Source organism: Corvus moneduloides, chromosome 1, assembly GCF_009650955.1.
Source record: "Corvus moneduloides isolate bCorMon1 chromosome 1, bCorMon1.pri, whole genome shotgun sequence".
Classification (NCBI taxonomy): Eukaryota; Metazoa; Chordata; class Aves; order Passeriformes; family Corvidae; genus Corvus; species Corvus moneduloides.
This window is the reverse complement of record NC_045476.1, coordinates 146,224,785-146,239,756: the sequence shown is the minus strand read 5'-3', so window position 1 is coordinate 146,239,756 and position 14,972 is coordinate 146,224,785. Positions and strand designations below refer to the sequence as shown.

The following is a 14,972-nucleotide window of genomic DNA, read 5'->3' as shown; positions in this document are numbered from 1 at the left end:
ATGACAGGTTTAAACATGGGTTAGCAGTAAATAAAGAGAAATATAGAATAGACAATCTTGTACTTTTTCTTTTGGAAGCTTTTACATGCTCTCTAGTGAATGGTGAAGGAAAAAAAAAAGGTCACTCAAACCTTTTCAGATATCTCTTTTCCCTTCTTTTCCCTTCTAGCAAGAAAATAGGTGATCCTCTGAGCTCCAGTAGCAGGAAAGAATAAGAAATCATAACAGGTAAAGCACAAGGCAAATGCTGATATTCAGATGAAAAAGATCTTTCATCCTGCTGGGATCCAATCTAATTCTGACTTAGCATTGTTCAAAGGCTATTATCAGAGAAGCCCCTTTGTTTCTTTGTCTATATTCAGCATCTGACAAAAACTACGGAACATTAGAATCATAGAATCATCAGGGTTGGAAGGGAACTTTAAGATCATCAGGTCCAACTGTTCACCCAGCACTGTCACTATAACCCCTAAACCACATCACCCAGAGCCAGATCCAGACACCTCTTGAACACCTCCAGGGATGGTGACGCCACCATCTCCCTGGGCAACCTATTCCAATGCCTGACCATGCTAATGCCTAACGGTGAAAAATGTTTTCCTAATATCTAATCTGAATCTCCCCTGCCTCAGCTTAAGGCCATTTTCTCTCATCCTCTCACTGCAGGCATGGCAGGAGAGACTGACCCCCACCTCACTACAACCTCCTGCAAGGTGGATGTAGAGACTGATGAGGTCCCCCAGCCTTGTCTTCTAAAGTCGTTTCAGACGAATATGATACAGATAAACATAAGGGAACCCTTACTCTGGGGAACATGAAAATCCAACAGTGTCACAAACATGCACACAAGTCAATAGGAGGTAACTGTTGCATTTTTGGAGGGAGCAGTGCTGTGGGTTCTTATGCATATTCTAGTTATCCTAAAAGATGAAAATAGATACATGCCCTCTTCTGTCTCTGATTACCAAAAAGAATGAAAGTATCCTTCATTTAGTCAGAAAGCCTACCTAAATCAAATGTAATGAATTAAAATAAATATAAAGAATTTAAAGGAATATGAGCTCCAGCAGAAGTATTGCCAGGGAAAGATAATGTCAGGTGCAGGGAGGGGGGGTGTCTGGTGCCAAGCAAAGCCGAGGGCTGTGCAATCACCTCTATCAGTGCTCTATCAGTGTCTACACTCCAGCCAAATCCAGAGAAAACAAGGAGTCAAAGATTCAGGTCAATAAGCTTATAGGCGATTTGCACAAACAGCTCCTGCAGCAAGGTAAAAAACAAAGTCATATTGGCTTTTCTTTTTTATTCCTTCTCTTTGAACTCCTTGGTCCAAACACACCCTCGAAATGTCAGTGTTATATGCAAGAATTTAAAGAGCTGAGCTTCTTAATCCCGTTAAGAAATAAGAACAAAGTTGCCTGTAAAGATCTCCTTATTGAGCTCAAAGTGATTACGGTATAGCTGCCTTCTGCTGATCCTACTTCCACTTGCTACAGCAAAAGTGTAGAATGAAATCCATTACTGAAAAGGAAAAAAAATTATTAAAAGGTTTCTGGTTAAAAAAATGGGGAAAAAATAAAGAAAAGTGAGCAAAATCTACTGTTTGATGTAGAAGCAGAAAAGAGCAAGCATATTGTTAGTCACTACATCTGTAACATGAAAGAAGTAGGGAATATGTACACAGATGCACACAGGCATACACACAGACACAAAGTCATACTCCAGAGGAAAAAGGGACACACAGAAATCATCTTCAGGGTGTTAAGAGTTTGGCTGGTACTATAGATGGCAGCATGATAGCTTTGCACATGAAGTACGAAGGGATAGATGAATACACCGACAAACTTAGCTTTGTATATGCTTTCTCATATGAGGAATCACACTGCAGCTGTTTCTCTGAATCTCAAGCCTGGCTGCACAATCAGGTCACATGATTTAACATAAAAAATTCCAGTCCCAAGCTGGTCTGGCAGGCTAGCAACAACATGAGTATATGTACACGAGCAGAAAACTTAGTTCAGGTTTGGAACTCATCCCTTCCTGCCCAAGCAGAATATGAGAACATAGAACCAGGTACACACTCAGTATGCAGGCCATATATTCCCTGAGTTCTCTTCTTGCTGACTTAGAACTGCATATGAGTTTCAGACTGCACTGGATTCCCCTCATTTCCCTCTTCCCCCACAAATAAAGGTAACCAGTGTATCAGGAACTCGAACCACTCAACCAGCTACAGAGATCGTTACAAACATACACAGCAGTGTGTGCTATAGATCCTAAAATCATTGCATCCTGAAACAATCACTCTCCACCCCACCTCATGTATCCCCGCTATCACCCAATGTCACCAACTGAAGCAGAGTTAACACTGGGAAGCAGAAGCCATTTGCCTTCCCATCTCCCACCAGGAGTTTTAAGGCCACTGAATCTCCTTCCACTGAGGGCTGGTGCCAATGTTGCCTTGTGATGAAGTAACTATGGAAATCCTACAACATGAGGAGCAAGAGCAATAGCCATACCACAAGCAATGAACAGGAGAATTTGACATAACTGTCTTGGCAAGCAGCAAGAAATAAACCTGCCTTCTTCCACTAATTATCAGATATGGACATTCCTTCATTTACCTCCTTCTGGCAACAGTCCAACATTTTCTCCTTTGATTATACACCACCTCCATTTTCTTCTCTTGCCTCTTTCCTTCTGTGAACACAGCTACTTAACTATCTACTAATCTCAAGTGATCTCTCATATTGCTCAAGATAATTTTCCTTTGAAAGTTAAACCCTCATTTAACACTTCTGCTAGGAAGGAACTGTAATTTGCTTAGCCAGTTTCCACCACTATGAAGTCACCAAGGCTCCTGTTCTCCTTCCTGTTTATGGAGAGTAAAAGATGTCACCATATGAGCACAGCAAACTTTCCAAGTAACAGACAAGAACATTTTATTTTTCCTGAGGGTATCTAAGCAAGATGACAGTAGTCAGAGACTCGAAAACCAACCATAAACTATCTCACCTCACAAATGAACTTGATTTAGAACTTTGGTTTTCATCCCATCACCTTCAACTTGGCCTTTGTACTGTTCTGATGTTTTTCCCCTTCTATCTGCCCTTCTGTAATTACTAGCCCTATCACGCCTCCAGCTCATTTCTTCACATCTCTGTTAGCATTACCTTTTTTCTTATTCCAACCTACAGTAGACAAAATTTAATCTTTATGTCGTATCTCCTAGCTTCCAAATCTAGCCTATCCCTGTTCTACATGGGAGACAGGCTACTTTCTCCTTATTTAGATTGCTGGAATACTGACATTTAAGTAATAAATTTTCTATATCTGTATTTAATCTGAACTAATCTTAATCTGATACAGACTCTGATTCCAGATACCCGCTATCTGGACATTAAAAAAAAAAAACATATTCATCAAGGGAGATTCCAGGCTAATACAAGCTTTGTGTAGACAGCATCATCAGATACCCTCTTTATTGGCAATACATCAATTTGTAGTAACTAAACATAAACAGCAATTTTCAAAGCCTGTTTTCAAACTGACAAGATGTGATGAACTATCATCAAGGCTACCTTCTACAAAGTTGTTTGTTTCTACTTCAAAGATAGAGATCAGTGCAGCTTTGTAGTAGAACACCACTGTCCTGTTTCCAAAATACTCCCTTTCTCCTAATCCCACTGTCAAAAACTGCAAACAAATCAAACTTAGCTACCATCTATAATAAAGCTCTTCATCCAAAAGGTTAAAAAATAAGAGTTGTAAGCTTAAAGCAATCCCTGACAAATAGCAGGTTGGTAATTTCCACTTCAGCTTTGAATATTTACATGCTTAAACTGTTGTACACTTCCTCACATTTGAGAGTAAATGAAGATCACATAGGAATAAACATTCAAATGCAGCAAAGTTAATTTTGTGGTATTGCAGAATTGTGGGAGAAGAGGAATTTTCTGAATTCCTTGTCATAAAAGCCATTAACTAGCAAAAGGAGAAGGGAAAAGTAATAGCAGAAAGTCAAAATTTTGAAAACTGAGAAGTTGTAAAATGACATGTAGCTCAATCAATGTGATTAATTTGCTTCACTCTTTGCAGAGGCTTTCGCCTTCACCTTCTAATTCTGGCAACTATTCTGCTGAATCTATCTCACAAACCCAAATTAATAAGGTGGGAATGACAAGTATGGCTTTATAAAGGTTCCTGTTTGCAATTTAGACAGTTAGGGACTGCTCTCTGCTTATAATACCATTAGGCACAGTCTGACAGGAAAATCTCTTCAGTCAAAAAACCAAAGTTACCAAGTTGTGAACCTGTAAGTCCTCTATTCTCATTCCTCAGAATGAATTGTGACTTCAGTAAATTTTTGCCTTTGGTACCTAGTTTGGATAGTAAAAAGCCTCTGGTTTTAGGTGGTACTTGAATTTACAGAGCTGGGTAAGTATAAAAAACATACCATGGATGAAACCTCACAAACACCTCCTCCCCAACAGCTGTGCCACTTGTTCCCCATGCCTCTTGATTCTTGCAGGAAGCCCCGCTACTCATTTGTCCTCTTGTTCTGAGTCAGCTGGGAAGAAGCCCCAGGGGAGGGAAATACGGAGACAGAACAGATAAAATTTATATCCAAGAAAACACCTTTACTTTCTAGAACCTTTAATGGTCCATGCTAGCAAGGGCAGAATTCAGAGATAGCATAATGGATTCCCATGTCAGCTCCAATATATTTCTGGGAAAAGAAAACCTGTTGCATGAGAAAACACAGATCTACACTGATTTTTTCCTTATTTGAAAATACTTGTCATTTACAGGCTGCCAATACTATCAAAGAGCAGAAAACAAATTAAAACTCAGGCCCCAAAAGCAGAAATTAGACTGCATTTATTTGTTCTCTAACCTATTTGATACACAACTCATTTTCAAGCTTTTTCATTTTCTTAATGAATTTTCATTCATGATGTTAAAAAATATTTCTAGGAAAAAAAAGTAGCTTATTTCTCATACCATCTTTTAGTTTCAATGCTGAAACACTACAAAGAAGAACAGAAGGCCACAAATTCTTAACAGATTGATGAAAAAACCCAATGAGAATTAGTCTCATTTTTAGTATTTACTATATAATAGAGTCACAAACCCTTTCACTAAGAAAAGGACACAAAAGAAATTTATTTGCTTTCCAGATTAGTTTTGTCTTCTTAGGGTTTATCTTCAGAAAAACATAGGCAGCCTCATGCTAATGACACTTAAGATGTGACCCTGAAGAAGTAGGACATTCCACAGAAGTTGAGACATTAATAAAAACCCAGCACATTTCTAGTCTCCCATTCCATCCGTTTCCAGGGATATTCCCAATTTGCTTCAAAGTGGGACTTTTTGTCACACTGCCTCAGCTGGAGGTAGATTAGAAATTTTATGTGCCCCTTGATCCTTAGAAATCTTCTTTTCAACTTTTCTTCTGCAGCAGTTGCACTGGAGAGACTTAAGATTCTTTTATAACTACAACACACTTATGAACTGCTGGGAAGTCAGAAGGTATTTAGCCTGAAGAATCAGCAGATGTTCTTAATAAAACATATAATCAACATAATCAAGATTCAGATTCCCATTTGATGCCTGATCTTCTTTAATAAAATGGCCTGGATTCACTGCTTTCCCTGAAAGATTTTTGTTTAAAGGGAAGATCCAAGATAAATTGAAATTCAATGTGAATTTGCAATATTGATTACTTTTAAAAAAAAAAAATTAAATTTTTTTTCTTGGTTTCACCCAAAACCATAGTATTTTCTACTGGTAGGCCCTGGAAATGTAGTAAGAAATACAGAGAGGTAACTAAATCAAACTGATATGATATGAACTAATAGTGGGACATAATATTCCACTGCTGACAGGAGGAATTCAAGAGACGCCAGTATAACAATTATGCTCACAGTGGTTTAAATATTTATTTAGTACTGCCAATAGCAGAATAGCAGGAGGAGTACATTTTACCACCTAAGGAAAATGGTGTCTTTCTGAAAGGCATGTGAACACAAAGTAATTGTAGTAGGTGTTCACGTCGCAGTTATAATAGTACTAAATTCTTTCTGTTGGTAAAGAACCTATTCATAATCTGGTTTCTCCTCACCGTAAGATTTCTAGCAGCTGAACTCCAAACTATCAATTAAACTCTTTTGATCTCTTAGGGTGGCTTACTAAGTATCAAGAACCTGTAACGCAAAAGTAAATTATTTTGTAAAAAGTATGCAAGCTCCATAGAGGACATGTAGAAAATACACTGCAATGCCTTTGCCACTGATGACTGAAGACTCTCTAGGAAGGACCAATATTCTGCAGTCAGAACACTTGACTCGTCAAACCGATTTATTTGACTTTGTCCAAGAGAGATGAAAATAATACAAAACCAGCAACATACCAAGTTATCATATGAAAAAATGGTAACTTATTTATATGTCAGTATCTGGGAAAGAACAGAAAGACAGAGAAACCATCAACATCCAAATGCCCGAGGGATTCGTGGACTAACAGAAGAATACCACCACAACAACTTCAGCTATTTGATAGGCATCCTTACCTCCAGAAGACAAACAATAGAGCAATCAAGTGGATATCTGGCAGGAAGAAGGTTAATTCAATGTTCTAAGTAACGATAGTGTGTTTTTCTGTCAGCTGATTGGGAAGCAGCACAACCTTGCAGACTGGAATGGTAAGAATGAATTGCTGTGTCTTATGCTAAAGTACCTCAATCTTCAATAATTTGCAAGTAACAAGTGCACCAAAAAGGTATCTGCAACTACAAAAGTTATCCTTTCACAAATCACTAGTTTTCTACCATGCATAATAAATTCTATAATAAGCTCTATTTTAATCCTAGAATCTACAGACACAATCTGTTTTCCTAGCAATGTTTCCTAGGCAGAGAAGCAATGAACAGACATGCTGCATTGCTAGCTTCAGATCTGATAATAATTGACTTCTGGGGTCTGTTCTTTACAGTTAAATATGTAGAAAATAACACTTGGAGGAAAACATTAAGGCAAGATGACTCCTGTCCCTGAAAAGTGTCTTTCAACATACTCAAATATTTATCCCTTACCAGACTTAACTTCACAAATGACTCCTTTTCCTGTTTTTAAGGTAATAATAATAGGGCTTTTTGTACATTTTAAACCAAAAAATCTCTTTGACCAGCTGGACACAGTTTGGCCAGTATTCTCTCAAGAGGCTGGCTACAATGATTACCTTTATTACAAAAGTATTCCACTTCTTCACAGCTCAGATTTTCAGGCTCAAACTCTGCAGAAAAGCTTTCCTCCAATGGAAAGTCTTCTTTTGAGATAGTATCATTTTCCTCAGACAGGCACTCTTCTTCTTCATCCTCAGTAGCATCTTCAAGGGGCCCTTAAAAAAGAATCAGGAACACTGTGGCAAAACGATCTAACAGGACAATGTGAAATAAAACCTCAGTGAACTTTTAACTGGCCTTCTTTGGCTAGTTTTTCCATTCACAGCTGTGTACAGCATTTATTAGAATTGGAAAAATAACATTTTATGGAAATTTAAATTGAAAGTGACTTTTCCTGATGACTTCAGGATAAGCAAAGTGTCATTAATAATATGTATTAATAATACTCACACATGGAGGTTTTTCATTATTCATTGGGCTCTACTATTAAACACAGACAGTTTTAACAGTGGAAATCAAAGCTGTATTTGTAAAACAACATAAACAGTGAAGAGCCTTGTTTGTTAGTGATTGTTTTTGATGCTGAATTACAGTACTTAAAATGTTCTTTTACAAGCTTTGTTAATCAAATTAAAAGTACTGACAACAGTGAAACACTACAAAGGTTTTGACAGCACAAACTTCAGCTTATTCTGCTATTTTGCTTCAACCAGCCCCTGGTATCTATGATCATTCATGCCAGACTCCTTAACAGATTCCCAGCCCATGGATAGGGGTCAAGAGACTATTTGTTCATTTCACAGAGGCCAAACAAATATCCTGGTGAACTACCAGCCCAGGGCTCCTAAAAAATAAACTAGTTACAGAAACAGGGCATGAGTTTGAATTTGAAGTGGTAGTCTGAGGTCTTTGACTTTTCTTCTAGTTACCTAGAGATACTACTGCTACAGATCCTCTCGAAGAGACAGCACCAGACAGATTATAACACAGCACCAAAGTCATCAATTAGAATATACTCAAAAATTAAAATCTTTCTCATATACACACACTTCAAAATCTTTGGTTAATAGTAACTATTTGCTAAAGACATCTCTTGTGCAGGATGTAGAATTTTACCCTAGATTTAAATAGAGATTTGAAATAACTGAACATATTTTAATTTAACGAAGATTTTATTAAATGTCAGTATGTTTCAAAATCCATCTTAAGACTGGATTTCAAAAGAGAGATTTCATTATACATGGTTGAGGCTGGAAAAAAATTATGTATTTCACTCTCCAATGAAAGCACAGCCTCATTTATAATTGACTGAGTATTTCTTCTTCAAAATGAAAGCGAGCTAGCTAATGAAAAAAAATGTGATTTGTATTTATATGATAGTTTTATGGTATTAAATACACTATTCCTATATAATCTATCATGCTAAGATACAATACATAAATGATTCTGTTGTGTTCAATGAAAAGGAAGGAATAAATTTTTAAAGAAATCAAATATTGACTACACTCTAATTTTATGTAATTTATTACAAACCAGTGACTACCTACATTTATTAAAACAGCAAAATTCACTTTAGGCTAGGTTGTGTAATTCTTGCTTCAGAGGAATATGATGGTTACTTTTTATTGAAATTGATTGAGATTCCCAGCTGGGATTCCATAAATTAATATAGCTTACTATCTTTCATGGAAATATGACTCTCTGTGCCAGCTGAGAATCTGACCAAATGAACCCACTTTTGTAGACACATACTCGCCAACAGTAGCTGTCATTCAACAATATAGCTCCTAAAATAAGGGGCTATTATTATGGCTGAAGAAATAAAGATTCTCACTATCAAAGTATCCATTACTGTTAATTGCACCTTCCAGCCATGCCGGGAAAAAATCCAGCAACTGCATATGCACAGGGAATGAAGAGTGGCTATGGCACTGTACGGAACAGAGAACAAAGCACGAGCACATGCTGGAACAGTGCGCTGCAGCTGAACATGGGCACTCCAGGCACCTTACGCGTGTCCAGGTTCAGGAAATGAAAGCACAAGGGGTTCTGCACAAATTATCTGAAATACTGTTCAAATTTCATTTTATTATTAATACGTGACATTTGTCTGGTGTGGGCCATTTACTAGTGTGCACTCCTAGTAACACCTGGATAAATAAACTCAGAAAAAAATATGCTATTTTAGGGAAATACAAGTTTTTGCCACATATAAAAATGTATTAACACCATATTTTGCATCATTTCAGGAGCAGCTATAAGCCTAATAAATTTTCCAAGTATTTTAAATCTGAGGAAAAAATTTAAATTTCAGCCAACATTTTCAGTGAAAGTCAATTTCCTGCTCTTTTTTATTGACTTTTACAATGCGTCTTACAAAATACAGCAAAAGCAATTTACCTGAAAGTAATCCAACTGGCATGTATACATGACATTTAGGTCTGTTTCTAGATGTTAAACCAGTTTGTTTGATCAGGTCACCAATACGTAATCAGCAAGCTAATCATCACTGTATGTTAATTAGGAAAGGAAAAGCAATGCAGTTGCTATGCTTTCATTTGCAGCAGTCATGGAAACACACCTTATAATTTCCATTGACACTCTTCCCAAGAAAGGAGAAGAAATACCACGTACACACCATCTCCACAGCGCTTGTTCAAACCCCTGTCATTTTTTCAGCCATGACTTTATTTTTTAAATCAATCTTAGACTAAAAAAAATACTGACTAATGTCACCATAGATACATCCTATGTAGGAACAGGTATGTAACATTTCCTAAAGTTACATGTCCCAGCATTTGCAAACTTAAATGTAAATGTTGTCACATCCCAAGGAGATCAGAGGTGTGCATGCATTTACACAAGCCTTTTGCCTTGCACGTGCCACCCACGTACAAAACTCAGAGAACTTCATGGAGGCACGTACGGGCAGACAGCAGAGCTTTACCTAACGGGGGCTGGAATCAGAGCGTGCACCCCAAACACCAGCAATGACTATTGCTGAAATTGGAGGATCCATGCATAAATATTTTTCCAGGTTTCAGGCAGCTGCTGCCTTGTCTAATTCACCCATCTACAACTAGACCTTTGGGACAAATTCTGTCTTATGCATGTTGAGCTGTCTTTCCTTTTTTAAATTTCAAAATACATTAAGCTCATGCCCAGAGCTGGTATTTTATAACTGATAACTTTAACTAAAGAGTAAGGCACTGTTCAACATGAGTAAGACCAACTCCCAAGAATAAGACCAAAATTAAGTATTTCTGAGTTGCTAGTTTCATGGGAACTCAAAATCAATGATTTCTGTGGCCATTTTTAATTATCACTCAAACGTACAGTGGGTTTAAGAAAACACTAAAATCCAAAGCCATTACTAGGAATAGAGTAAATTCTCTATTCTTGACTACTTCATCTAATTGTACATAAACAGACAATAAATAAAAACACATTTTCAGAATCTCACAATAAGGAGTATATGGAATTACATATTCTTGACAAATGCAAAAACATTAACTATGCAGGCTTATGTTTGCCTGATTTGGTCATGAGCTACCAAAAACCTCTAGCTGGTACCAGTAAATTACATCAACTAGAGAACTAAGAATTTATCTGGTTCAAAGACTTACAGGTCTATAACATTGACTAGCTCTTTTATCTAGGGAACAACCTGGACAAAAGCTACTGCAACTTCTTCCCTGATTTAAAATACTGAGTCATATAGACAAAAAGAAATGCATTTAAAAACAATAGTTTCTTTCAACTGTTTTCTGTGATAGTGGTTTTTTTTCCCCCAGTTGTTATTATATTGATATATTACCTTCAATAGTCCAAATACAGGTTAATCAGTTACTTTAGTACCATGCTTTACCTTCTGCATTTCTTTTAAATTTTTGATTTAATTTAATAGTACTACTCCCTTTACTTAAACTAATCATGTTGTTAAGTACTTGTGGCACAACATGTACTATGTCTACTTTTATTTCAGCTGGACCAGGGTTAAGGTCCCACCCTGTTCTGCTGAAAAATCTTTTTCAGTAACTGCTGATTAAGTGTGACTTTACAACCAATAGTCATAATGACAGAGCAATCAAAATCCAAAAATTTCTACTACTGAAATTCATCTGTGTGTCACAGTGATCTGATAATAAACAGCTCTGAGATATGATTAGACTCTTTAATAATTAATGCAGTAAAATTTCAAACTTAAGCAGTTTAAGAATTTAGGTGAATAGTTAATTCCAGAGATAGTCTAGATGTTTGTCTTCTCATTTCAGCAATTCTTTTCCTATTAGCAGTTTGTAAAAGAATGTGATGCAATATAAGGAGAGGTGTTTCTGAAATGCTTCAGATTAGCTAGATACATGATAAATAGTTAAGAATTCCCAATCGCACTAGGTAAACCTCAATTTCTAATCTTAAATGGGGGTACTTTAATCTGAGGCAAATTAAGTCTCTATTAACTCATGGATTTTGCATGAAGTCCTGAAAAAACCTTTCTCCTTTATAAAACAAGCAAATAATCGTGTTGTACACAACAAAAGAGGGGTTGAGTGGTTTAGTTACTCACCTGGTACTTGCTCCAATTCATAAATATTTATTGATATGAATACAAATCTCAACTCTTTTTGCAAATAGCACAGATAAACAAGACACAGTAGAAAACAGTACAACTAGTGACAGCAACGAAGTAGTCAATGTAGTAGAAATCTGTATGGCATAGTGGACACAGTAGTCCACTCTGAGAAACCGCCACATATAATTTGATACAAATAACAGTATCTACTGAGCAGAGGCTGACGAGTGAGCTGCATGTGCCTTCATGGAGAAAATTACTTCTGATTGAGGCTACTTGCCAGCACAGTGTGGGGAAATCTGAGCTGTGCTCCCTAATTTGTACCAGATTTACAGACGCCCAAGGACCTATTTTTTAGCACTAATAAAATTTTTAGCTAAATAAATAAATATGCCTAAAATATCATATACTGCAATGTAAATGCATACATATAGATGCAAGCACACAAAGATAGCTAGCTAAGTGGCAATCATTACATAGTGAGTAAGAGATGCTACCTCAGCACTTAAAAGGACAGGCCACGTTTAACAAAACAAAACAAAACCAGCACTGTAAGAATTTTAACAGCACAAAAGAGTGTGAGAATGAACCATCAGAAAAGGATTTACACTCACTTAACAAAAGACACTTTTGCTACAATAAACACTCCTCTTAACACAAATTTGAGCATTGAACCCCTTGAGCACATTAGTCCTGATCCATCAATGCTTGACTCCAGTTTTATGGTACTATAACTGTAATGAAATAATTGAAATTCAATAACGTTAAACCGGCTAAGTTCTGTAATAATTTCTCATAGTCAAATTCATCAGACTTCACCCTAATGAAACCACTTAAATGCAAGCTCAAATTAAGCACATGCTTATATGCTTTCCCATGCAGTGTTTTGCACTTAAAATGCATGTATCCTATAGTAGAAAAGTATCATTGAAATAATTAACTCATGAAAATGTGAAGTGGTTAGCTTCCTTCTCACTTACCAGTACTCTCCCACTTTCCCAGAGCGGCAACATAAATCAGTGCTCTTAACAAATTAAGAATGCTTCAGAAAGCCTACAATACTTGACAGTGAGTGGCTGGGGAGAGGTTAATGAGTATAATTAGTACTAGCAGCATTAAATAGTAACAACTCCAATAAATCAGAAGCCAGAAATTGACTGGATCAACATCAGACACCTTGCATGTTCTGTGGGATCTATTCAGGATTTCCTAGGAAAACATGCTGCCACATGCCCATTATCCTTAGCTTATGGTAAGACCTAGGTATGTGATGCTCTCTGATTGCAGAGGGAAAAACTTCAGAAAAATCAATCCATTTTTCTCCTGTTTGAACATGAACATTTCCTCCTATGTAGAAACAATTACATAAGAAAAGCAGCAGACAAACACGTCATATTAATTTCACATTGTAGGGAACTTTTTTCCTAAAAATTCAGTCAGGAATACTAAAAATGCAAAAGAGGTTTCAATTTATTTCATTTCAAATATGGCAATGGGAGTGAAGACACCATATGATAATTCAGAGTTCTCTTCCTCTTGTGCAGTTTTCCATACAGGACTTCCTTAGAGGTTTCTCTGGCTTCTTCAGCCCATTCAGTTTATTGGTTATTTATCTTAAGTAAGTTATTTCTGTTATTTCTATTACATTTTCAGCTATACTTGAGATGCAGCACTGCCTGTGCACATTGAACCTCCCCAGTCTGTTTAGCAAATTGACTGAACTTCAGAAGTTCTGTCCAGATTGGAAGATTGCTCCAAGTTTTAAGGAATTCCTTACATCTTCATTGGGGCATCCAAGCAGAATGAACCATTCCTCCCTTTCAAACTGGGAGAAACTTTATGACCATGATTCAGTGACAAACTTAATAGAGAGAAAGAAAAAGAAATGCTCTTTGGCCACTATAAATCTACACCAACCTGATGTAATTCAGCTTAACAGCAAGAAAAAGGTACAAAAATATATTTCCATAGGAAAAAAAAGTGATTTTTAAACACGTAAGTTCTTCCTGCAGCCATTCACTTTTAACATAAGTTGCATCAGGGAATCTGGTAGGAAGGAAACATTTTTATTAATTTTCCCCTTATCTTTAAGAAGAATGCTGATTTTTTTTTTTTTTCATTTACGTTCCTTGCCTGCAGGTAGCAGACCAAGAAAATCATATAGCAGAATTTTTTCCTTTTGATTAATTTCTTTCCATGTGTTATGTTATTTCTTATATATAATTGATTTCAGGTTTTGCTTGTAGCTGTACATCTTTTTATATCTGTACCTACTGCCTTCCTTCAATCAAGAAAGTTGAAGGAAATTACCTGAATTTTGTTAAGTTTATTAAAAACGGAGCTCTGTGAATATTTAAATTGAGTTTTGAAATGGTAATATAAGAAAGATATTAGAGAATTTTAATAGTCGGTTCAATTTGACCCACAGACTATTGTAGAAAGGGTCAAATTTTATTCAAATTATTTCTTTACCAAAAAAAAAAAAAATGAACCCTTTGATTTTATTGAAGTAGATTAATATTCTTCACTGCTAGGTCTTTTGGCACTTCGGTGCGTGACAGCATTAACTGTGCTTGTATATGAACTTTTCAAAGACCTTTAAATGTTCCAGTAATTTGGAACTTCACTTTCATTTATCCTCTTGTCTTCTTTTCTCTTACCATTATCCAAGAGGCCACAACAAAATTGACAGTGCCCATGGTCAGTTTGCTCTTAGATCCAAGGCCAGAATATTTTCAATCAATAAAAGTGAAATTATGAAACAGGAACCATTGAAAATATGCTTAGGAAGACATTAATTTCAAAAAATAGCATGGAAGTGTGCACAGAACATGAACTGCAAGACCTTTGCAGTTAAATACCAGACCTCAGTTTTCAAGTAGGGCTAATGCCAAAATACATGTCTTAATTCTACCTACACTTGTAACAGCTGCACAGCAGATGCTCCCCAGCAGATGCTCTTCTGTGTATTTCTGGTGATACAAGAGGAGAAAGAGGAGAACAGAGGTGACAAGATGAGTATTCTGACTCAGCACCCTACTAAAATCACAGCAGCAACACAGAACTACCACAGCACCAGAGTGCACCAATTTCTAATCTTCCTGAAGGGAATTTTTAGCTAATGCCTACAAAGCAAACAGCACACTGGACATAAAGCTCTCAGAGATGCATTTGTGATCCTTTTAGATAACTTTTCACGTTAGGAATAATTTTACAATG

At 36.6% G+C, this 14,972-nt stretch overlaps 1 protein-coding gene across 2 annotated transcripts in view; it reads right to left on the bottom strand.

The window, feature by feature from the left end:
* Nucleotides 1-14,972, bottom strand: part of ZFPM2 (zinc finger protein, FOG family member 2) — a 305,809-nt gene that overhangs the window by 241,122 nt on the left and 49,715 nt on the right. The window contains exon 2 of one of the 2 annotated variants that reach the window (XM_032131306.1): nt 7,237-7,395. The exons of the other annotated variant lie outside the window; for it this stretch is intronic. Coding sequence (XP_031987197.1) covers nt 7,237-7,395 — 159 coding nt within the window. The remainder of the gene's footprint in view (nt 1-7,236; nt 7,396-14,972) is intronic. 2 annotated transcript variants of the gene reach the window in all.